Source organism: Gopherus evgoodei, chromosome 2 (genome assembly GCF_007399415.2).
Source record: "Gopherus evgoodei ecotype Sinaloan lineage chromosome 2, rGopEvg1_v1.p, whole genome shotgun sequence".
NCBI classification, from domain to species: Eukaryota; Metazoa; Chordata; order Testudines; family Testudinidae; genus Gopherus; species Gopherus evgoodei.
This window is the reverse complement of record NC_044323.1, coordinates 286332971-286357417: the sequence shown is the minus strand read 5'-3', so window position 1 is coordinate 286357417 and position 24447 is coordinate 286332971. Positions and strand designations below refer to the sequence as shown.

The 24447-nt window shown below is 43.3% G+C and overlaps 1 protein-coding gene across 1 annotated transcript in view; it reads left to right on the top strand.

The window, feature by feature from the left end:
* The window catches only part of COL22A1 (collagen type XXII alpha 1 chain), a 327940-nt gene that overhangs the window by 41092 nt on the left and 262401 nt on the right, over positions 1–24447 (top strand). Inside the window, 1 exon segment of the mRNA XM_030553879.1 lies at positions 3456–4022. Coding sequence (XP_030409739.1) covers positions 3456–4022 — 567 coding nt within the window.

The following is a 24447-nucleotide window of genomic DNA, read 5'->3' as shown; positions in this document are numbered from 1 at the left end:
AGGGATTCCTTCTCTCTGCTTTATATGGTTTTAAATTACACTTACTATCACCTGCTGAGATGTGGTAAAAGAAGGAACATGCATAGACATTGTTGAATATGTTTAAATCTTTTGTGTTCTTCAGTTAGCTCTGCTTAACCCCTTTTTGTCCAGACAGAATAGGTTAATGATGCTGGACTTTTCCCGTAGCCTTTAGAGCTGAGGACCAGTTTGGTTGAACTTCACAGTTAAATGACACACAATGTCTGTCTATTGTGCAGGGAACGGAGCAGAACTAAACTCGGCATTCTGACTGACATACATGCACATAGCTTAATCGGTGTCTCACAGCATAGAACTCACATGTTCCAGACAGCATGCATCCTCAACTCATTTTGTGAGAGGTATATTATGTTTGTCTGCTCACATAACAATTGATTGATGGCTGGTCAGTGTTCCAGGCAAGCCTAGATAGACTTAGCCTGTTGAGTGGCTGGGTGTATCAGCTGAACAGTTTTGGCAGTGCGGTCATTCATACGGCTCCAGGAATGTGCATGGTGCTGTACAGAGATGATATTCCATAAAATGTTCATGGTCAGCAGCAGCAGAATAACAGGTTTCCGAGTAGCAGCTGTGTTAGTCTGTATCAGCAAAAAGAACAGGAGTACTTGTGGCATCTTAGAGACTAACAAAATTTATTTGAGCATAAGCTTTCATGGGCATTCATCTGCAAAGGGGTTAACACTAGTGATGGGTGACTCTCGCAAGGGCTTGTTCAGATAAGCACAGTGTGTAAACACTCTACCCTCTATTGTGCAATCCTGGGAGCTATCTTCTTTCCCTCCAAACACCGCTCTTCCAGCCCTGAAATAGGATCCTACCACAAGTCATCTTCATGTGTCTGGGCAATCTCCCAGTAGAGTTGGCTTCACTGGGATAGCTGAGTGGCATATCTTCCCGCCCCCCACCTTTAGCAGATCTGCACTCCTCCAAGACTCCCATCACCAATGCAGGAGCACAGAGCGTATTGCCCAGATGACTCCTGAAGATGACTGGCTGCTCCCAAAGCTAATCTGTAATCTATGATTATCAGAGCAGGGAATAGAACCCCTGCAGGACCAGCAGACTGAACTCAGGAAGGGTTTCAGACAGTTTTTGTTTTGTTTTAACCACATCACCCTTCCTTAGGTGACACACGCTAATAAGAGTTGTCAAGGCAGATTCCCTACTCTGGCACTTCTAGCGCAGAAGGTGGGGGCCCGCAAGGATTCTAAAAATTTATACTGGCCACTCCAGGTTTGTATTAGACAAGGTTACAGCTTTTCTTTGACCTTGGGTGGGTAGATGCTGCCACCACCCAAGTGCAGAACCCCTTTGAGAGCCCAGGAAGGTGCACTTGGAAATTCTTTCCTGTGGGGTGCCCTCAAGCCCTTTCACACACACCCTCTGGGGAAGAGCTGAAGGCGGGGAAAGGAAATCAGCTGTTGCCACCAGCTAATTAAACAACATGTCACAAACCTCTTAAGACACAAAAATCCAATTCTGTCCTTAAAAAATATAAATTTTATTAATTAAAAAAGAAAGAAAATGCATCTGGGAACTCAGCTATTGCTAGATTTTAAAAGAGCAATTACAAGGATTAAGCATCAAGAATAATGTTCTTGAGGTCCAGCTTAAAGGTTACAAGCAAAACAAAAGCAGCAGGATTAGCACAGAGGAATCTACAAGCCATAAAGAAATAAAAAGGATAAGACTAATCACATCTTCCTAGACATTTCCTGATCTACTTACATATCTGGGATTTTAAATGAGTAGTTTCTAGGTATGATACTAATGATTTTTTCATACCTGGCCCAAGCTTCTTACAGCATAGCTTTGACCTGTCTGCCTCTTCCCAGGAGTATAACAACAGACCGACAAAAAGGGAATCGTTTTTCAATTTTAAAAAGTTCTGGTCTTCCCATTGGCTCTCTTGGTCAGGTGCCCACTCACATCCTTTTATCTATCCATAACAGTGAGACTTTTTAACCCTTTACAGGTATAGCAAGCAGAGAATAGCTACTAAGAGGGATTTTATAGCTACTGGCTGGCTGGCTGTCCATAAAAGGGAGCTATCTTCCCCCCTTCATTTATCACAAGAGTTATGGGATGGTTTTCTAGCAGGCACTGGGTTGGGTACAGTAGCTGGGTGCAGGGCTCAACTACAGTGTCATTTGGTCTGAAGGCAGCTGATACAGCAGCATCTGTGGATCAGCAGGATACAGGAAAACCCTGGCCCCTTAGCTCTGACTCTACTGCCCGTACATCCCTCTATTCTGAGGTGTTCTTCCCATGGCAGGTTATTCTGGCTCTATGGGCCCATTTTGGCAGCAGTGCTGCACAAAACAGTTGCAGCTCCCAAGAGGATCTGGGGCTATGACCTTCCCATTACAGTAAAATAAATGACATTTGTATAGCAGCTTTTGTCTCGAAGGATCACTTAGCCCTTTATGAACTCAGAAATACATAGGGTTTCATTAATTCATCACTGATGGGGACAGTTCCCACCGAGTGACACATTCTGATTATACCTTGTGTCATCTGTCCTCTTCCACCAAACACTGGCCTGTTTGTGGTTATGTAGCATATTGGCTTTCAAACGCTCAGGCAAAGCAGGGAAAAGTAACAGGCTCTCCTTGATGGTGGCTGCGAAATATACTACCAGTCTGGCTTCCTGGTGCAAGAAAACGGCAATTAAAACATGTTGGCCTTTTGGATTACACAGACTTCAGATTATGAATATTTCAACTGGAGACAAGAGGCTGGTTTTGGGGGTAGGGAAATGCTTCCTTTGCAAAGGAACTGTACTTTGTTGTCAAGGAAGCCATGCTACTATTCAAGGAATCGTCCCTTAGTCAACATACACTGGCAAACAGAATAAGAATAAAAATAATCTTGTTATAAACTTGTCTCCCTGAGACATTGTGGAGAGGAAAATAGTTGCTTGTAGCAAAGCATAAATAAATTAACACTATCATTTGAGAGGGAACATGGAAGCTTCACTGTTCAAGGTCAAGGTTGGCACCGGCGTGGTCAAAACAGATGTCTTGACCCAACAATATCTTTTCAATGTGCTGCATGAGAAGTGGGAATGGTAAAGAGACTGCTGACGTTTTTAAAAGAGAAGAGCAGCCTCATATACATGCAGACAGTGTAGGCAAAAGGATTGTGTGGAGACAGAGCAAGCAGAATAGGAAAGGAGAGGGTTTGAATTCAAAGTAACAGTGGTGTCCTGATATACTATAGATCTCCCAAAATTGATTCGGGGGAAATCACAGGAAAGAGAGACTGAAAACTTGTGCTCCCTCTTTGGGACAAAGAGATAGATGCCTCCAGCACAGAGTCAGTACACTGAATAGACATGACTAGAGAGGCTGAGGTATGTGTGATGATCCTCTTCCAGCTTCTCTTAGCAGTATCTTCCATTGCCCCTGCAGGTTGCAAGAATGTCCACTATGATCTTGTCTTCATCTTGGATACCTCTTCCAGTGTGGGTAAAGAAGATTTTGAGAAGGTCCGCCAGTGGGTGTCTAATCTGGTGGAGACCTTTGAGATCGGACCGGACAAGACCCGTGTAGGAGTAGTACGTTACAGTGACAGGCCAACCACAGAGTTTGACTTGGGAAGGTACCAAACTCGTGAGGAAATCAAAGAAGCTGCAAGGAACATTAAGTATTATGGGGGTAACACAAATACCGGGGATGCCCTCCGGTATATCAACACCTATAGCTTTTCCAAAGAGGCTGGTGGGAGGCGTAGTGACCCACCCATTAAGAAAGTGGCTATCCTTTTGACTGATGGAAGGAGCCAGGATTATGTCATGGATGCAGCCACTGCGGCACGTAAGGCTGGAATAAGGATCTTTGCTGTGGGAGTTGGTGAGGCCTTAAAGGAGGAATTGGATGAAATTGCTTCCGACCCTAAATCTGCCCATGTGTTCCACGTCTCTGATTACAATGCCATTGATAAAATACGAGGGAAACTGAGACGACGGCTCTGTGAAAGTAAGTACAGACATTGTAACTCTAACACACAGAGAATTGTAATAGGATAATCCTTGTGTGTCTGTAAAAGTCCTATACAGATAGTCCTTCGTTCTCATTTGTTTGTAAGTCTGGGTCCTGTTCTCTTTCTCTCTCTCTCCATATTCATCCATTGATCCATCCATCCAACAGTGTCCTGAATTTTCCACTTTTTAAGAAGCCACTTTACTGCTGGTGGCAATCATGGTCTATTTACTTCTGGGTTGTATGGGCCAAAGCAACATTAAACAAGGGTCAACTTCCAGTGGGATCAAATCGGAGAGGAATAATATGTATATATTTCAGGAAATGGAAATTGTATATAAAAGTCAGTCTCTCTCTTTCTATCTAGATTCTATTTTTGTTTTGATTTGACTCATTTGTGCATTATGTGTTGGTCCACTGGAAACTATTTGATTTCTTACACTCTGTATCCAATGTATTCTTACATAAAATTGAAGTTTTATCACATCTGCATTTGGTCGCAGCATTCTATGCAGCCTATGTATATGGGTGGGGTCTAGTTCCTTACTGTGCTGTCATTAGATATTAGTATAGTGGAGTAGGGTTAATCCATCACTAGGCAGCAGCACTGGAAATAACCATTCTGAAGCCAAATGAAATTTAACCTGAGTAAACACTTTGTGTGGGGTGTCCCAATGGAAACATTGCTGTGCCTGATATGCTCTTTTACCTCTTTTTTTTAAATTAAAAGCCTTCTTTTAAGAAAAAAACAAAACAAAAAAACAAACAAAAAAACCCTCTGGGGACAGCATATCAGCTAATCTCACACACAATAGATTAAAAACACAGGATGTTTCCCTGGGCAAAAATCTTAATACACACAAAAATACCCAATTTGATAATTCCCTTAATGGCACCAAGACAAGTCACAAAAGAAAATAAACATAAACCTATTTATCCCTTTCTAAAACTTACTACTCTGATAAGAGGCTGGTTCCTTGATCTTTTTCACTCCAGCTGAAACTGAAACGGACTAAACAAAGGAAAACTTCCCTCCTTCCTTTTGAAACATCCTGTCCTCCCATTGGTTCCTCTGGTCAGGTGTCAGCTAAGCTAGGTGAACTTCTTAGCCCTTTCCAGGTAAAAGAGACATTAACCCTTAACTATCTGTTTATAACAGATGGTCTTATGCCTCTAGGGTTCCAGAGAGATGGGAACAGTTATCCTCTGACATGTTGTATGTAACATTGGATATGCCCAGACAACATGCTGCAACTCTACATTTTGATGTACCCAGAGTGGCTTGATGTTACATTGAGATATATGCTAATTCCAGTAGAAAAGTTTCTTAAAACTAATGCTTGCAATACATATTACCATTTGGGTCTCTCTCACCTTATCAAAGGAGTCATTTGCCCATTTTACCAAGTGGAATGTTATCTTCTTATGGCATTCTGATTGCAGACTAGGCCCACAGTACATGTATGTAACACCTGCTTAATTAAAGCCCAGGGAATTATGAAAGGCCTATAGCTTTTCATCCTGAGGGCTGGGACTGACACTGCTCAGAACTATCTGCTTTCATCTGCAGGAATGACTTGAATGGGGAGAAAGGAAGCATCCTGAAGTGTGGATGAAGAGCAGGGGGTTAGTGTTATTAAACATGGGAACTTATTGGGGGAGGGGTAGATTACTAAATTAGTGGGTAGATTTCTACATAAGACCAATGGGATCCAAACTGCTGGTAATGGCAGTTCGGAAGATCGAAGTGGGGACATTGTTAAAACTAGGAGCTAATTGGAACCATGTAACTGTCGGGGCAGGACACCAGTTGGACAATCAGATCTGCTAAAGACATCAAATGACAAAGTGAAATTAAGATTTCAAGAGTGTGTGATAGGACAGTGACTACTGATTGGGCTGGGGGAAGGGCAGTCAGGGTGTAAGGAGCAATGGCTGAATAATGCAGCAAAGTTTCAGCAAACACAGGTCCATGCAAACCAACTCGGCTTGCCACGATGATGTATTGCCTCTTGCTGTGGCTGAACTGATCTTCCTTTTTTTTTTAATGAACGAAATATTTTGGGTCAGATTAGAGCTAAACCAAAAAAATCTCCCAATGGACAGAGGAATTTGAGATTGAGAAAACTAGCGAGAGAGGCTGTGGAGATATCACCAAAGGAGGCAGCAAGACAGAGATCAGATAGCTTTCTTACAGTGATTAATGTAGGGGAGAACTGGTGTTTATAAGGGAAGGGTGTGGGGGCAAGACACATGCTTGGAATGAAAGAGAATGGTGGAGCTGTAACTTCTGCACTGTATTGGCCAACAAAGACTCTTCCAGCCCTAACTCTTAGCCTAGTATATAAATGTGAGGATCAGCGCAGTGGCGCAGACCCTGAGGTTTGTAGCAGCAGCTGCTCCAGAATAACTTGTCACTGGGCGCACTGGATTTCCATTTTGAACTTTCATTATTCCTTGCTATATTAGACTATGATTTATCATTGCAAGTGAGTCACTGAGAGCATTAATAATACTTTAGGCTTGATCTGATACTATGGAAATAAACATTGCACACTTGAAAATAATACATGTGCTTAGCAGATCCTGGGTCAGTGGCTGATATTTTTACCAAACTATTCCATTTACATTCTGGACTAGAGTTAGCTGACCAACTTGGGTGACAGCTTAGCCTGGTGGCAGGAGGAGAGATATTGCTGTACAGATTCCAGGAATGTTCCATGGGTCTTCACGTTTACAAAATAGCATTTACATGCATATGATTTAGCGACAAGAGCAGGCAAATATGGAGAATATAAAGATATATTGGCACCATAATGCCATTGATTGGTGAGTGGTAGCGTGAGTGGAATGCTTTTCAGAGGGAGAATATAGCTCCCATTGGAAAAACTGGGCTGTGTTTGAAGTTGGATTCAAGAAGATTAGTGCAGGTGTAACCCATACACCTCCTGGGTGTGGTGTTCTGTCCCATCCAGTGGCACCGAGACCACTTGGAGAGAGATTAATGTGTCTGCTCTAGATCCGTAGCCAAGTGCCACATGACTTTTAGCTCGTGCAGTAGAGGCTCATGCATTTAGCTCCAGAGGTCCCAGGTTCGATCTCCCCCGCCAACAACCTGGGTCTGTCAGGGTTGCCCATGGACAGAGGCTGACTGAGGTTGGGAAATGCTCTCAATTGAGATTTAGGACTGCAGGGGGTGGACCATGGAAATGCCCAGTCCACTGGGGCTTTTTTCCTAAAGTAGCCAGCACTAGCAACAGCCAAGGGCACAGGGGGCTGGTCAAGGCCTTCCACTTTAAGAACCACTCCTAGGCCTCAGGAAAACTTTCTTGCCTTTCAAAAGTTCTTTGCCCCTCTGGGGGAATGTGGTCCAGTCCACAGTTCACTCCCATTTTCCTCCAGTAGCTGTACCTTTGAAATAGGCATGCTTACTGGTTGGTTAACCGCTGCTTGCTATGACGTAAAGGGCAGTAGTGCAACCTCAGTTGCTCTCATCTCTCAGATGCTTGGCTGTGTCTGACTGGAAACAGCTTGGCTGAGCCAGCAAGAGAGGGGCAGCAAGTTGTAGCCTGCTGTGCAGCATAGTTACGGATGCTCCTTCATTTCCTCCAAGCAGTATGTTGCGGATTTTGCACCAGGGCAAATTCTCCCCTCTGGGCTAATGCTTGCTTTGCTGGAAAACCTTAACACTGGAAGGTGACTTTCCCCTTCCCTGGGACGCTACTCACACTGCAATGAAATGGTCAGTTGTGATCCTTCTGAAGTCTTGGGGCAGTCAGGATCTGACTGCTGTGAGCTCCATTTCTCTTCCTTGGTGTTCAAGGAATAAAGGGTTTGATTATAATGTTGTTTACACAGCGTAGATGTGGAAGCGACTCCATGGAACTTGTTAGTGACACCTAACCTACCCTGGTGTAACTGAGGGCAGAATAAAGTTTGAGCTCTGGCCAGATTTCTGGGATCTCTACAAGGGACACTTTAAAGGCAGCATTCCAACCTGTAGAAAATGAGTGATTAAACCTCTTGCATTCTCCTTGCTCTTCTATTGGTTTAGTACCCTTATTTAGTTTTAAATAGTCACGTACAAATAACAGCAACATAAAATACTGACAGATTGCACAAAGCCTTCAAAAACAAAAACAAAACAAAACAAAAAAACCAAAGCCCTCAGCTATTATACCACTTCACTTTCAGCACTGCTTCAGCAAGCTCATCTTCCCACTGGCACCATGGTGCATCTTCTTCTTGTCTACTATTTCTGTCTCACAGCTTATGTAAGAAACCTCACTAAACAATGTCTAAATTACAAGAAAAGGCAGAAACAAGATTACACTGATGCCAGATAAAATAAGTCCTAGACACCGGAAAGAAACATTTGAGATCATCAGAAAATGAATGAGTCTCAAATGCAGGAGAAATTACGTCTTATAAACAGGCAATGTGCAGCTTAGAGAAAAGAAGGGGGAAATATGGTGAATATGGGAGCCATTTCTAAACTGCGTAAGATTGAAAAAGAGAAACAGAGAAATAGAAACCGACAAAACTGGAACATATTGTCATGCGTTGGAAGTCATTAGTGCTTTGTTTTTCAAAAGCAGTGCACACCTGCCGCTTTCCTTGAATTTATTGGCGCTGTGGGTGCTCCACTCGTCTGAAAATTAGGCCGTAGGGGCCTGATGCAAAACTCACTAAAATCAATGGGAGTCTTTTCATTGACTCCAATGGGCTTTAGATCAGGCCTTAAAGAAAGGCCACTTATCCTTTGGGTGATATTATCTTTTTTGGTGTCTACTTGGTGAAGGACACGAGGAACAGTCTGCAATATATGCGTGGCGGGATGAGGCTCTGAGCAGCTGGCTAACACTCAGTGGGAATGCAAGTGAAGCACAGAAAAACTCTCTGGGGTTTGAGGATTATTTATAGGCTTTTCTGATGCAAACAAAATAGATTAACAGAGACTTTCACCATGTTCCCTGCAGGCAGCTGAAGAGCCTTTAAATACCAAAACAATATGTATAGGGAAGATCTTGTGTTTCTAGCGCTTCCTGTCCTGGCTTCTAAGCGAGCTGCTGGCTCCATGCAGAAAGAAACCCACTCCCTTTTTAACACTCTGGGCCTGCTTCTTTTTTCTGCCTTGCCCCCTTGCATAGTGACTTAGACCAGGGCAAATCCAAATGGTATCATCCTACACCCACTATGCACAGATACATAAGAATATAAAAATGGCCCTACTGGGTCAGACTAAGCGTCCATCTAGCCCAGTATCTTGTCTTCCAACAGTGGCCAATGCCAGGTGCCCCAGAGGGAATGAACAGAACTGGTAATCATCAAGTGATCTGTCCCCTGTTGCCCATTCCCAGCTTGTGGCCACAAGGTATAAATGGTTACATAAGGCGCTCAGGCACTGATGAAAGCTTAGGGCTTCCTCCAGTTGCCCTTGGCTCAGGGATGTGCTCCCACACAGGAGACAAGATGACAGCTCTGGAACGCATTGTTGGGATGTGACCCCCATCGCACTGATGGAGTTGGTGGAGTCTGCTGCTAGGCCTATGATGGTATTTGGGAGAGGGGGACCTGGAAGGCTAGTCTGTAGGGGGCCCTTCATGGTGCACTAACGGTACATCTACATGGGAATAAAAGACATTTGGAGCTGGCCTAGGTCAGCTGACTTGGGCTCAAGCTGTGGGGCTAAAAATTGCTGTGTAAGAGGTCCCAGAGCCTGGGCTCCAGCCTGAGCTCCAACATCTACACTGCAATCAATCAGCCCCATAGCCTGAGCCCCCACAAGCCCGAGTCAGCTGACCTGGGCCAGCTGCAGGTGTTTAATTGCAGTGTGGACTCCTCACTGAGAAGTCGAATAAAGATTTAAACTACAAAAATAAGTGTTGCAAAATCTGACAAGGCTGGTTCAGTTTCCTTATAGCAGATATGGAGCAAGGCAGCTTCTCCTGAAAGAAGCAAAAAGGAAAAACTAGTCACCCCCTCCTCCCCCCACCATTCCACACTCTCCATTCAAATAAAAGAACTGTGAAGTGGTGCGTGAGAACTGAATAAGGGAAGGCTCAAGATCCTCTCTCACTCCTGACCGATCACTATTTCTCTGTGCTTTGGGAGGAAATAAACCATCCCACGGTCCCTGCAATATGTACTAGGGGAAATATCCTTCAGAATCCGGTGACCAGTTGAATCCTATTAAATATGCAAGAGGCTGACTGTGTTTAAGTATCCAATCACCTTTTTATCCTGAGAGAACATTGGTGTTGCAGTAGAGGTCAATGATTATCTTGAATTTCAGCAGCATCAATTAAAACGGTACCTCTTGAGATAGCAAATTCCTCAGTTTCGGTATCATGTAAGAACCGGGCTTAGTAATGTCTGGTGGTGTACGCTTTGCCAATGCTCCTCAGTCACGAACTGCTTGTACTGCTACACGGTAGTGTTGGCCTCTCCCTGGTACAGACTGGCAGTTGATTGGTGCCTTTAGGATTCCAGTATCAGAGGGGTAGCCGTGTTAGTCTGGATCTGTAAAAGCAGCAAAGAATCCTGTGGCACCTTATAGACTAACAGACGTTTTGGAGCATGAGCTTTCGTGGGTGAATACCCACTTCCTCAGATGCATGTAGTGGAAATTTCCAGGGGCAGGTATATATATGTGTGCTAGCAAGCAAGCTAGAGATAACGAGGTCAGTTCAATCAGGGAGGATGAGGCCCTGTTCTAGCAGTTGAGGTGTGAAAACCAAGAGAGGAGAAACTGGTTCTGTAGTTGGCAAGCCATTCACAGTCTTTGTTCAATCCTGAGCTGATGGTGTCAAATTTGCAGATGAACTGAAGTTCAGCAGTTTCTCTTTGAAGTCTGGTCCTGAAGTTTTTTTGCTGCAGGATGGCCACCTTAAGGTCTGCTATAGTGTGGCCAGGGAGGTTGAAGTGCTCTCCTACAGGTTTTTGTATATTGCCATTCCTAATGTCTGATTTGTGTCCATTTATCCTTTTCCGTAGAGACTGTCCATTTTGGCCGATGTACATAGCAGAGGGGCATTGCTGGCATATGATGGCGTATTCCAACCAGCATCCGGCAAGGATGCTGCTGAGACCTTGAAGTCTCAATTAAGGCTGAATCTAGGACTTGTCATTCTACGCTGACTGGGAAATGGCACAGAGGCCAGTCTTTCATTTTATGTTCTTATACCATGCCCACCATCTGTGTACCTGAGCGCTATTCCCGCAGGGCTTGCATTGAAGTCAACAGTAATCTCTTGAGAGCAGACCTACAATGAACAGTAACTACACACATTACGGCCCCTAATAATCTGACCACATGTTCTGTCTACATGCTGATACCGATGCTAGCCCTAAAAACAGGGTTTAACTCTAGGCTTTTAAAGGCAAGGAGTTAGCATATTAACCCAACAAGCCATCTAGTCCACCTTATTCCACAGCAGAGGCTTTAAACTGGCAAGTCATGACCCTTGCCATGGTGTTAACAGTTGTCTCTGTAGGGTCTCTTAAAGCTTGTCCCCATCAGCTGAAATAGTACTGGTTTTGAAAATAGTTTCATAAACACAATTTAACCAAGAAAATGGAACCTCTGCCCTGTTTGTATGGCTCCTACAGGGAGAGAAAATCCTATTAAATCATTATGACGTTCAAGACTGCCTGCCTGCTAGGACCAGAAGATGGTTTGGAAACAAGCTTGCTTCAGAACCGTTTATTGTTGTGCTATGTGGATGCAAACCTTGCTACCATTTTTGTTTTATTCAGAAGAGGATGAAGTTCTCCCCTGTGTCCAGGGCCCGTGTTAGGTCTATGCCCTTCCTGAGGCCACATCTACACTTTGGGTGCTACTGTAAATATGCCACTGTAATCCTGCAGTGTAGACACAGACTGTAGTGACAAAAGGAGTTTTTCCTTTTTCCTTCCCCGTGCAACAATTGTTGAGTTGATGAAAGCATTCTTCCAGTCATGTAGCTGTGTCTATGCTGGGGGTTATGTCGGCATAGCTGCATCAGACAGAGGTGTGGATATTTCACACCCCTGAGTGCCATAATGATGTCAACCTCAGTTTTTAAGACCTAAGTCCTTTTAAAACTGTTTTTGAAGCCTTAGATGGGACTTAGGTGGTGCATAAGCCTTATATTGGTCCTCTGCACAGAGGAGAATTTCATCCAAGAGTCATCATGTTGTTCGAGTTTGACTTCCACCAATAACCATCTCATTTTTGACCAGGTACTAAAATTCAATGATACAGAAATCTAGGTGTGATGCTGGCTGACCAGGTGCCAGCTCATGCCAGAGCCCCTGGCCAATTCATTTGTATATTAGTATAGATCAAAGTAACTGTGGAAGAGTGTATAAGAGTGTATTTGGTATTTAAATTCATGAAAACTAGTGGGATGTTACTTGCATTGTTTTCATCTATCTGTATCCTGTTATGATGTAGTAGCAAACATTTACAGTTTGTTACCCCTGTAACTAAATAACCCATTAAATGAGAAAGAAGCCTTGTGGAATGCAAATGAAGAACTTTAACAGACAAGTGCTAATTTCGAAGAAGTGGTCATTGTGTGTGATGAGCAGAGGTCAAAGATTCAAAATGCATACCTCACTCTCCATCATTAAAGGAAAAGCCCACATGAGTAGGGACCCTGTCAGCTTGTTTTCTGTGAGAAGAGGCTATAAGTATGGATTCAAAGAAAGATCCTGGATCTCTGGACTGTTTGGACTCTGCATCTAGTACCCTTCCCTATAAAAGTGGAGATCCCCAGAGACAGTCTGGGTACCCTGACAAGCCTTTTGGGGAATCTGACAGTTTATTACATCACTGCCACCATTTGGAATTACAAACGGTGACTCGCCTATGCATATATTTTCCCGCTTTAACCTTTCAATAACTCTAATTTCCCTTTCTTAGCTAATAAACCTTTAGTTAGTTTACTATAGAATTGACTCTCAGTATTGTTTTTGGTGTAAGATCTAGAGTACAACTTGATAAAAGGAAGTTCTTCTTCACGCAGTGCAGTCAACTTGTGGAACTCCTTACCTGAAGAGGTTGTGAAGGCTAGGACTATAACAGCGTTTAAAAGAGAATCGGATAAATTCATGTCCATAAATGGCTATTAGCCAGGATGGGTAAGGAATGGTGTCCCTAGCCTCTGTTTGTCAGAGGATGGAGATGGATGGCAGGAGAGAGATCACTTGATCATTGCCTGTTAGCTTCAATCCCTCTGGAGTACGTGGCATTGGCCACTGTCAGTAGACAGATACTGGGCTAGATGAACCTTTGGTCTGACCCGGTACGGCCGTTCTTATGTTCTTATCTGGGGCAAGTGACTGGTCTCTTGGGACTGGAAGCAACATAAATGTGATGTGATTTTTGGTATAAATAACCATTTTATCACAAAGTCCACTTTGTCTGAGTGGCAAGATAGACTGGAGAGTATAAGAGAACTATGTGACTCCAGTGTCAGACTGTGATAGGGAATCCAGGAGGTCAGATTTGTCACTGGCTTGGTGAAATCAATAGAACATACACCTCTACCTCGATATAACACAACCCGATATAACATGAATTTGGATATAATGCAGTAAAGCAGTGCTCCAGGGAGGCGGGGCTGCACACTCCGGTGGATCAAAGCAAGTTCGATATAATGCGGTTTCACCTATAATGCGGTAAGATTTTTTGGCTCCTGAGGACAGCGTTATATCGAGGTAGAGATGTACAATAGTTTGGGGTGTCTGCCCTGTTTTCTGAAAGTCTGCCCTGAGGTAGGCACAGATAGGGCATTTCCCACTTCAAAACAAGAAGACATTTCACCCTGTAGCAAGTTTGTAAAGATATTAAAGAGTTTTTCTGTAGATGCATTCAGACCTTTCTTTGTTCTTGAATGTACTGTACAGACATCATAATTAAAGTATATCACATTGCACTGGTCTGCTATGAATATTCCTCCCTCAATGTAGAGCACAGCTTGATTTATAAGGATGGATTACTTTTGTTAGTAAATTGTAGGGTTAGTGTTTCAATCTCACCAGGGATTTTACTAGTTTCATGAACATCTAGACAGACTTTATTTTGATAGATCATTAATTGATTGCTTTGAAATGCAGATGAAGAACTGTAACCATCTCCATTGTATTCATGCCCTATTGATACCCTTGGAGAATAGATATGGGTTCTGCAGAAAGTGCAAAGAACTTGCCACTGTGCGATTCATAGGCCCCAAAGGTAGATGCTGGCCAGGAATATTGAGAGGATCTTTCCATAAGATAACCTGCCCTGATGCACCATTCTTTGTCACTTTATGTTCTATACTGCTACATTGTGTTCTTGTACAATGTCAGACAGGTACGGACTCTCCAGAGATGGATGCATTTCAAACATGGATCCTGTCATACATATGGTGGAACCTTTTTTTGCCTTGATTTACACCCTGAGTAACATTATTGAGATTTAGTGTGAGCTAGGCCATGACTTGATCCACACACTAAGAAATGCTTTGAGATTTTTAACTATGTTTAGTAAGGCTATGTCTTCATGGCCAAAAAGCTGGGGGCGGGGGAGGGGGAGGTTGCTATGAGATAGTGAATGCATGTAAAACCCTAGTGCAGAAAAGGTGCAGGCGCGTGTAACCATGATGTAGCTAGACAAGATCAACACTATAAAGCCCACCTGGATTTGACCTTACCTAGTGATATCACAGTAAACAGCTTTGTCTCCACTAGGATTTTACAGTGAGATAAATGTCTATTCTCTCACTGTGAAAACACACTTTTTCTGGCCATGACAACATAGCCTATGTGGAAGCACTTTCAACACGATAATGCAGGCAGCATGGTGCAGTGGACTAAGCCGTGAACTAGAATCCAGGACACCCTAAATTCTAGGGTTGATTTGCTGTGTTGCCTTGGGAAAAATCACTTTAATCTCTACAAGTTGGATCCAGGTGTTTAAACTGGGGTGGGATCAGAATCAGGTTCTTAGGGTTGACTCAAACCAGACCTTCCCTCTACTATAAAACGCTCCTCATTCTGTGAATAAAGCAATACTTAGTTTTCATATGTACTCAGTCCGGTAGTTTTATTTACATTGACAGCTCTGGATATCAGCCTGAGTGATTACACAGTACTTTTCCATAACAAAGGCTTACACAGTCTGCATGCATCTATGCTGCACTCATCTCCCAGCTTTTCAAGTTATAATCTTTTCAGTCAGGGGCAATGATACCCATTTAGAGGTCTATTGTCAGGCGTACACTATGTTTTGAGCATACGCTGCCACTATTTAACTATCCCTAAATCATGTTGCAGACAAGTCTTCACCTGTGGAAGGAGTGGGTTATACTCCCTTTATCTTCATCTTCCTTCTAGACATCCTGATAAATTGGCCCTTGAAAACAAATGCCTGGTGTTACCACCTGCTGCTGTCTGTTGATTCAGTACAGCATAGACACAATGCTCTAAAGATGAGCTCACAGCTGAAGTACACCTAAGAGTAGTGGCGAAGGAGACCGAGAGCTGTTTTAATCAACGTTGCTGAAAGACACCTGTGCTGGGAGTTGCCGTTTCTGCTGAGGCGTATAGAATAGAACCTGTATGTGGACAATGGGACTGGCTCAAATTCATTTTCTTTCAATTATCTTTCAATTTACCTTTTTTGTCTGTAATGAAGCAATGCTCACAAATAGACTTTGCTTTGCATTGGGGATCAAACTCAGGAGGGTCTTCAGCTCAGACCACAGCTCCGTGTCACTTGATCTGAAGGAGAAGCTCTGTTCACTTTAATTATCTTTTTATAAGTGCAGCCTGCGATTCACACTGGGGCTCTGCTTCAGAGCCCAGGGAAGTGAAAAGGCAGGATTCCTATTGACTTCAGGGGCCTGGACTGTAACAGAAATGGGCTTTGAATCAGCAAAGCATTTAAATGTGCTCTTGACTTTTAAGCACATACTAGAGACCAGCTCCGTTCATGGACATGCCTAAGTCTCATTAACTTGGGGTAAAGTTCCAAAAGTGCCTAAGAGAATGTCTACACTGCAACTGGGCCTGCATGTGCAGCCATATGGGAGGTAACTTTGATAAAAAAAGGAAGCGTAGCAGCAGTGGCCCAGGAAGGGGCACAGGCTAGTCATCCAAGAATGTACCAAGAGCCCTGGGTGGGACTGTACTTGGGTAGCTATCCTGCGCTGCCACTGATGTTTGTAGTGAGCTTGCTCAGGTGTGCCTGCACATGCTGCAGTCATGCCTTCCAATCACTGTTTGTAGACATACCCTCAGTGATTTCTGTGGTTTTGAATATCTTACCCTTTTTGCTTAAGTGCTATGTTGAATAAGGTCCGTGATGCACCAAGGGGAGGGTGAGGACCAGGCCCTTCACCCCACTGAACCTCAAGCTCTTTCAGATGATCCAGATTGGCCTTTGAGTTGATGAGTCTTGAATCTCCATCTGATCTCTGCCCTTGACCTCAGTTACCTTAGGACAACACAACTAAAATAAATAAAATGAAAATATCCATGCTGGTGCCAACATGAATAGCTTTTTTGGTTTTAAACCAACATGAAGTTGCCAATCGCCCTATTTAAAACTCACAATATTTTGTTCTTTTCAATGTTTTAACGTTATATGTCCTAGTGGAAAAACTTGCATTATATGTGTACACATTTATGTTCTTAGACTCATTCAGCAAAGACAATAAAACATCCAATTCTCCCTCAATTACCGTTCTGTTCTTAAAATTTACTGTGTAACCTTGGTATTTCATTATCCCACAGGGATCAGGCTTGTGGAATAATGAAATACCAATGTTACACAATAAATTTTAAGAACAGAACTGTATATGAGGGAGAATTGGATATTCAGAGTTAGATCTTTCTTAGATTATAAATAGTATTTTAGTGATTGGATTTTTATCAGTAAAAGTTGGTAAACACACACAAACCAATGAACAAATATTTCTATCAATAATAATTGAAATTTTCAGGTAGACAAAGTAAGGAAAATGTTGCTTGAGAACTTAGAGTTTGATTTAAGGATATTTACTATGTGTATTTTTTACATGTGATGTTAATTTTGTGTTTTAACGATTATAAAGCTTTAACTTCTATTAGAGTTCTTTGAAGGGGTCAACAAACATGTGGACAAGGAGATCCAGTGGACATAGTGGACTTAGATTTCCAGAAAGCCTTTGACAAGGTCCCTCACCAAAGGCTCTTACATAAATTAAGCTGTCTTGGGATAAAAGGGAAGGTCTTTCCATGGACTGAGAACTGGCTAAAAGATAGGGAACAAAGGGTAGGAATTAATGGTAAATTCTCAGAATGGAGTCAAGTATCAGAGGGTAGCCGTGTTATTCTCAGAATGGAGAGGGGTAACTAGTGGTGTTCCCCAAGGGTCAGTCCTAGGACCAATCCTATTCAATTTATTCATAAATGATCTGGAGAAAGGGATAAACAGTGAGGTGGCAAAGTTTGCAGATGATACTAAACTACTCAAGATAGTTAAGACCAAAGCAGATAGTGAAGAACTTTAAAAAGATCTCACAAAACTAAGTGATTGGACAACAAAATGGCAAATGAAATTTAATGTGGATAAATGTAAAGTAATGCATATTGGAAAAAAACACAACTATACATACAATATGATGGGGGAAAATTTAGCTACAGCAAGTCAGGAAAAAGATCGTGGTATCATTATGGGTAGTTCTCTGAAGATGTCCACGCAATGTGCAGAGGCGGTCAAAAAAGCAAACAGGATGTTAGGAATCATTAAAAAGGGGATAGAGAATAAGACTGAGAATATATTATTGCCCTTATATAAATCCATGGTACGCCCACATCTCGAATACTGTGTACAGATCTGGTCCCCTCACCTCAAAAAAGATATTCTAGCACTAGAAAAGGTTCAGAAAAGGGCAACTAAAATGTTTAGGGGTTTGGAGAGGGTCCCATACGAGGAAAGATTAAAGAGGCTAGGCCTCTTCATCTTGGAAAAGAGGAGACTAAGGGGGGATATGATAGAGGTATATAAAATCATGAGTGATGTTGAGAAAGTGGATAAGGAAAAGTTATTTACTTATTCCCATAATACAAGAACTAGGGGTTACCAAATGAAATTAATAGGTAGCAGGTTTAAAACAAATAAAAGGAAGTTCCTCTTCACACAGTCAACTTGTGGAACTCCTTACCTGAGGAGGTTGTGAAGGCTGGGACTACAACAGTGTTTAAAAGGGAAGTGGATAAATTCATGGTGGCTAAGTCCATAAATGGCTATTAGCCAAGAAGGGTAAGGAATGGTGTCCCTTGCCTCTGTTCATCAGAGGATGGAGTTGGATGGCAGGAGAGAGATCACTTGATCATTGCCTGTTAGCTTCACTCCCTTTGGGGCAGCTGGCATTGGCCATTGTCGGTAGACAGATACTGGGCTAGATGGACCTTTGGTGTGACCTGGTATGGTCGTTCTTATGTTCTTATGTTATATTCTTATAACTTTTTGAATCTCAACCTCAACTGGCTGTTTAACCTCCACCATAATTTGCCACAACTGAAAATTTAAAAATCAATACAAATCTAAAACAATGCTTAAAAATAAACATTGATGTTTTCCAGCAATTGGAGAATTCTGCCAATCTTATTAAAAACTCTCTTCTTAGGCTCTGATTCAGAAAGCACATGCTTAATGGGACTTAGGCATAAAGTTAATGATAAGTACATGATGCTTTCTTGACTTGGACTCTTAAATTGTAAGACCAAAGTTTTCAAAAATGGGGGTCTAAATTTAGTCTTCTAAGTTCATATTCAAATGTGTAATGAAGTGGCCCAGTTTTCAAAAGTGCTAACCACCCAGAGGCTCCAGAAAAGGTATATGAGACTTGCTGCGATATTCAGCACGTTTGAAAAAAAATCAGGCCATTTATTTGGGAGTCTAAAATATGGACTTGAGAACCAATTTTAGGCACCCACTTTTGAAATTCTTGGCCTAATGCTCCTTAGGGTAAGAACTGTCTTCCAATATGTTTGGATAGCACCCATTCCCTTGTGGGCTCTGTCAGGTGGTTGAAGTCTGAACCTGACAGCATGATGCAGTGGTGAGAGTTAGTGGCCATGTCACTCAGTGCCTGGGGGAAGCGGAATGCAGGCCCACCCTGCTCCACTGGGTTCCAAGTCAGGGCCCAGTGAATAATAGCTCAAATATGTGGCCTGGGGTGGGTGCCCTTACAACTGTTACACGGGCTACTTCCTACCCCAGCTTTGGTTCCTCAGTCACTGGTCAGTTCCTGGTTTCCCCCTGGAGTTCTCTAAGTGGACTGGACTCCAGAGGGTCTTCCTCTGTCAGTCGGAGCCTCTGTGAAGTGAGCAGTCTGAGATGGCTTGACAGTAGGACCTGGAAGACCCAGGGGAAGGCTCCTCCAGCCAGCCAGGAACACCAACCCAGCAAAACAGTAGCTATGAGACACCTGAAGAAGTAAGCCATGATTGGCGACCAGAAGTTGAGGACTGTGTCTTGGCCCATAATCCCCCTCATTTTTGGGTCTGGGTTGGTTTCTGCTCCATTGCCAGAGGATGTCCCCAAACTATTTCCAGTCCCACATTAATATTACTGGGTAAGCCAGGATGGCTGCTAGGCCTGTTCTGAAAGACAGCGTAGCCTCCTACCATCAGCTACACTTTTGTCGCAGCGGCGTAGGGTCGCACATCCCCGTGGATGCACTGGAGGCAGGATACTATATCAAATGTGCCCATGTGATGGTTTGACCACACCCAGAGTCACGTTAGCTTCATTGACCTGTACCAGCAGCAGCATCTTGGCCGTGCCCCACCTGAGAGCTCTGGTGCCTGCCATCCATGCCTGTTTGTAGCTGCAATCCATAAAGGGGAACTCCTGCCTGCCTAAAATGCCCTTCCTGTCCACACTAAAGGCAGCTCCCCTTTGGGGTCATGGTCCAGCGCTGTGGGGCTTTTTGGTGGGGCATACCCCCCCTCCTCAGCGATCTGGTCCCCTCTCCACTCCGCCTCTGTGTCTGGGTCCCATCTCCTGATAGGAGAGACCGGAAGAGGGGGGGTGAGTTCAGCCTCCCTCCAAGCATGGCCCTTGCTAGGGGTCAGCACCATGCTTCCAGGGGCCCCCATCCTATATGTCAGTGAGGTTGGACTATTGGTGGCCACTTAATTCTCCATCAAGGTCATAGCCTCAGCCAGGGTTGACAGTGCTTCACCCACTCCTTCCAGCCAGCCAGAAGAACCTGGATGAACTGCTCTTACATGATAGCCTCTGCCACCGGTACTTTGGTCTAACCAGCACCAAGACTCTTCCTTCAGGCATTGCACAGCCACCTGGGGCCAGGCTTCAGCAAGGTATCTCTCTTTTTGGAACCACTGGCAGAATATCTCAGAGCTGATGTCCAGGTAGTCGGCCCATCAAATATGGGGCTATCAGGGTGACCCAGTGTTCCTATGGCCAATATGCCACAATGGCCACCTGTTCAAAGGTGGGAAGGTTGGGAAGGCTTCTGGGTCATCTCCGGGCCCATTTTCATGAGCCTGGTGGGCAACCTGGAGGGGATGACATCCCCTGAGGGTCTGGAGGGGAATTAGATGCCCCTTTTGATGGAAGAGTGCCTCCACTTGCTGAATCAGGTGTTCTTGTTGCACCTGATGCTGTGTCACTAGTTCCTGGAGTAGCTGTTGCTACTGATGGCCTTGCTGTTTCTCTGGGCTGTGTGCTGTTGCTGGATGGATCTCCTCTATCAATTTCAATAATGTTTCTGTGTCCATGCCTTCTCTGAATAGCATAGGGCCAAGAACCAATCCTTGTGAGACACCTTTAGAAACACACACTCTGAGTGATGATTCCCTATTTACAATTATATTTTGAGAGCTATTAGCTAGCCCATTTTCAATTCATTTAATTGTGTGCCATGTTAAATGTTATAGTCTAGTTTCATAAATAAAATGCCACGCAGTACCACATTAGATGCTTTGCAGAACACTGAAGTGTATTATATTGACAGTATTACCATTATCCATAAAACTTCTCATCTTATCAAAAACAGACATCAAGTTAGCTTGACAAAATCTATTTTTTCATAAACGCACATTGACTGGCATTAATTGAATTACCCTCCGTTAATTCTTTGGCAACAGAGTCCTGTATCAGCTGTTTCATAATTTTATTTTTATAGGCTGACAATCCTATAATTACCTCTGTTGTCCTGGGTACCACTAAGGCATTTATCAACCTGCACCTGGGATTGGAAAGTCAAGCTGGATTCTTCCTCTCGTGCAATCATCACTATTAATACATTTTCCATCGTCCAGATGACACCCTCAATTACACATGTGCAATCCTGAGGTTTCAAAATGATGCCTGGAAAACCCCTTCATTGTCTTCCAAATATGCCCTCAATTAAACCTATATAACAGATTTTATTCCAGGAGGATTGCATAGGGACTGAGGGCAGAATTCGGCATTGCAACTGGAACTTAGTTAATTATTCTGCGGATGCTGAGTGAGAAGAACAGAACGCGTCTCACATGCCTGGAGCGACTCTGCAGTACTAACAGGAGCAAAAACGTATCTGATTATTTAAATTAGATCTGGAAATGATCAAGAGTCAATTAAAATGGGGTAACACAACTCTGCCAGACTCTCCCTTCAGAGTAGAATGGTTCTTTTGATGCAGGTTTTTTCAAAAGCCTCTGGCATCAGCCTGGCTCTACTCCCATTACACTGAATGGGTATTTTACTATTGACTTCGGTATGAGCGGTGTCAGGCCAGCGCAGACCATTTTGGAAAACCCCACCCTCGCTGTCCATGCACAGCCATACATATGGCTCAGGTCACAAGCACAAATGACTTTGGCAGTCTCGCTCTAATGGCTGGTGGAGCAATGTCCGTGGAACACAGCTACTGTGTAATTTGACACAATTCTGCACATCTGGCCGCCTGCTCATAGAAAGGCATGGAATGGCAGAGCAAAAGATGTTGCCGATCAGGAATGAGGGTCTTTGTTGGGACACCTGCATAGCATCTCCCAGTAGGAGTATGTATTCGCTGCAGTAGTGATTGGCCCCTGGGTCTGACTGAGCACCTGCTATAGCCTCGCCTGGATGTGAGTGGCCCCACCGCAAAGCGTTACCTGAACAAGTGTCCTCACCAGTGTTGCACTACCTCAGGTGTGATGCTAGGACTCCTGAGGGCACATCTCGTGGGTCTCGATGCTTGAGGGGTGCTCCTCTGTCCTTCTAGGCACATGGAGGAATTGTGGGGAGGAACTGGAGGACTGTCAGCACTGGAGCAATATAACTTGCATCCTCCCTGCAGAGTGGGCAGGTTACGAGCCAACTGAAAGTGGACCCTGAGCTCTAACCCACACTCACACCTGAGCCAACTAGTGGAGTTGACAGCACCACTTAATTAGGGTGAGTTGTTTATGTGTGTGTGTGGAAGAGGTGTTGGAGGTTGGAGCCTGAGCCAACTACAGTGAAGACATATCCAAGATGCCTGGTTCTAGTCACTGCTGTTCCACCTACTTTTGTAAGTATCAGATTTGCACAGCAATCTAACAACATCGCACAGTAAAAACAGAGTGACTCATGCCGAACCCAGGACCAGACTCTAGTTAGCCAGAACCATGCAAATAATTTATAGTAGTAATTAGAACAGAAGCATCTTTGTTTTCTTGTGCTGTCACAACAAGCTGTTGGCTTTTGTTTGCAATTAATTAAATGTTTGTCAATCAAAATGGTGGCAAAATCTCTCTGCGGGGTGTTATGCATCTAAGCAGAAGTCTTTCCCTTTTTTATAGTGCTTCACAATCTAACTCGCTTCCAGATACCTGTAAACAGCATGATACTATCAGCCAGCCAGCTCCTAAAAACTAGCTCTTGTGGAGATGCTTGTAAAACAAGATGCACTGAGGTTAGTGGGTGGGCTGAGATTTTTCAGAGACTCTTCAAACTACTCTGTAGCCCAGCAGATGGGGTGTCTAATGCTTCACAAAAAAGGCAAAGCCTCCTGCAAAATGCACTAGGCCAATTGTGCATTAGTATCACCACAGAGTGTTTAGGGAAGTCTTGGTGACATCAGTTGCTGATTCCCTTGAGCTAAGTTCCTGGATTGGAACAGCAAGTCAGGATTCATGAGCTTTAGCAGAGCTGCATGAGGACCAATATAAAATTGCTCTGCCTTTGCAGAACTGCATATCTTCTAACAATATGTCCTTTGGCCACGCTCATTTTCCTGATAGCAAGTATGACTGCAGATGCTTTGCTTATTTATAGACGTCTAACTCTCCTTTGGCTCTTAGTATGCTCATGACTTCATTAATACCCTGTGGCACTAAGATCCACAGGTTAATATTATATTTTAGAGGTATTTCTATTCATTTCTCATTTTGTTTGCTTAATACATTGGCAGTTAGCACAATCTTAATGATATAAATGGGCATATAGGAGACTTCTTAAGCCAAGGATTGCTCAAAATCACAAATCTTTATCAACTTTAATTAGTAGCTTGTCCCAGCCTGGGGTTTTCCTTTATACTGGAGCTTTTAAAATCCTTTATGTAGCTTATTATTTAGTTAAAAATACTATTTTGGGTACATACTGGCAACATCTGAACGCAACCTATAACCCCTAAATAAGTGGAATTAGTGGTTGGTTTACTGTACTCTTTCACCACATTCAGTTCTGCAACATAGTCTTTTAGTTTATTATGTCTCTCAAGTAATTTGGCTTTAGATATATTTCTTTTTCCAGTTCAGGCGGCCTGTGATAATGGAGATTGTTAGTTCCAGCCCCTTCCCCCCTCCATTTTTTGCCCCCTTGTTGCCATTTGTCATGGACATATGACTTGGTTATAAAATCTTGCACCAAGCTGAAGCTTCCAAAACAAGCTTTTAGTCTCCCAGGAACAAAAACCCTTTTCCTTAATCAAATTCTATGGCAGTTGCTCTGGCAACTTGACAGTTATTAATGCTCTCAATTCAGACTATTACCGAAGGAATAGCGGGGATTTGGATGGTTTATTGGAGCATGAATGAATGACTGAGGGTCTGATTCTGTCATTGGTACTCATGGTGAGAAGTTTCTTATTACTAATTTAATTTGTGGCGTAAGTGTGGGAGTAAGAGTATACCATGAAGCCTCTAAAAACAGGTATGTTATTAAATCAAAATGGCAAAGGCAAATATTACATCCTGATTCTTCATGCTTTGCATAGTTTGTTTATCCCTGTGTAAATGGGTGTGACGCTCAAAGATGAAGTCCAGTATCAGGGGTAGCCATGTTAGTCTGTATCCACAAAAACAACAAGGAGTCTGGTGGCACCGTAAAGACTAACAGATTTATTTGCGCATAAGCTTTTGTGGGTAAAAACCCACTTGTTCAGATGCAGTGACTTCAGATGAAGTGACTTGCTTGGCATCACAC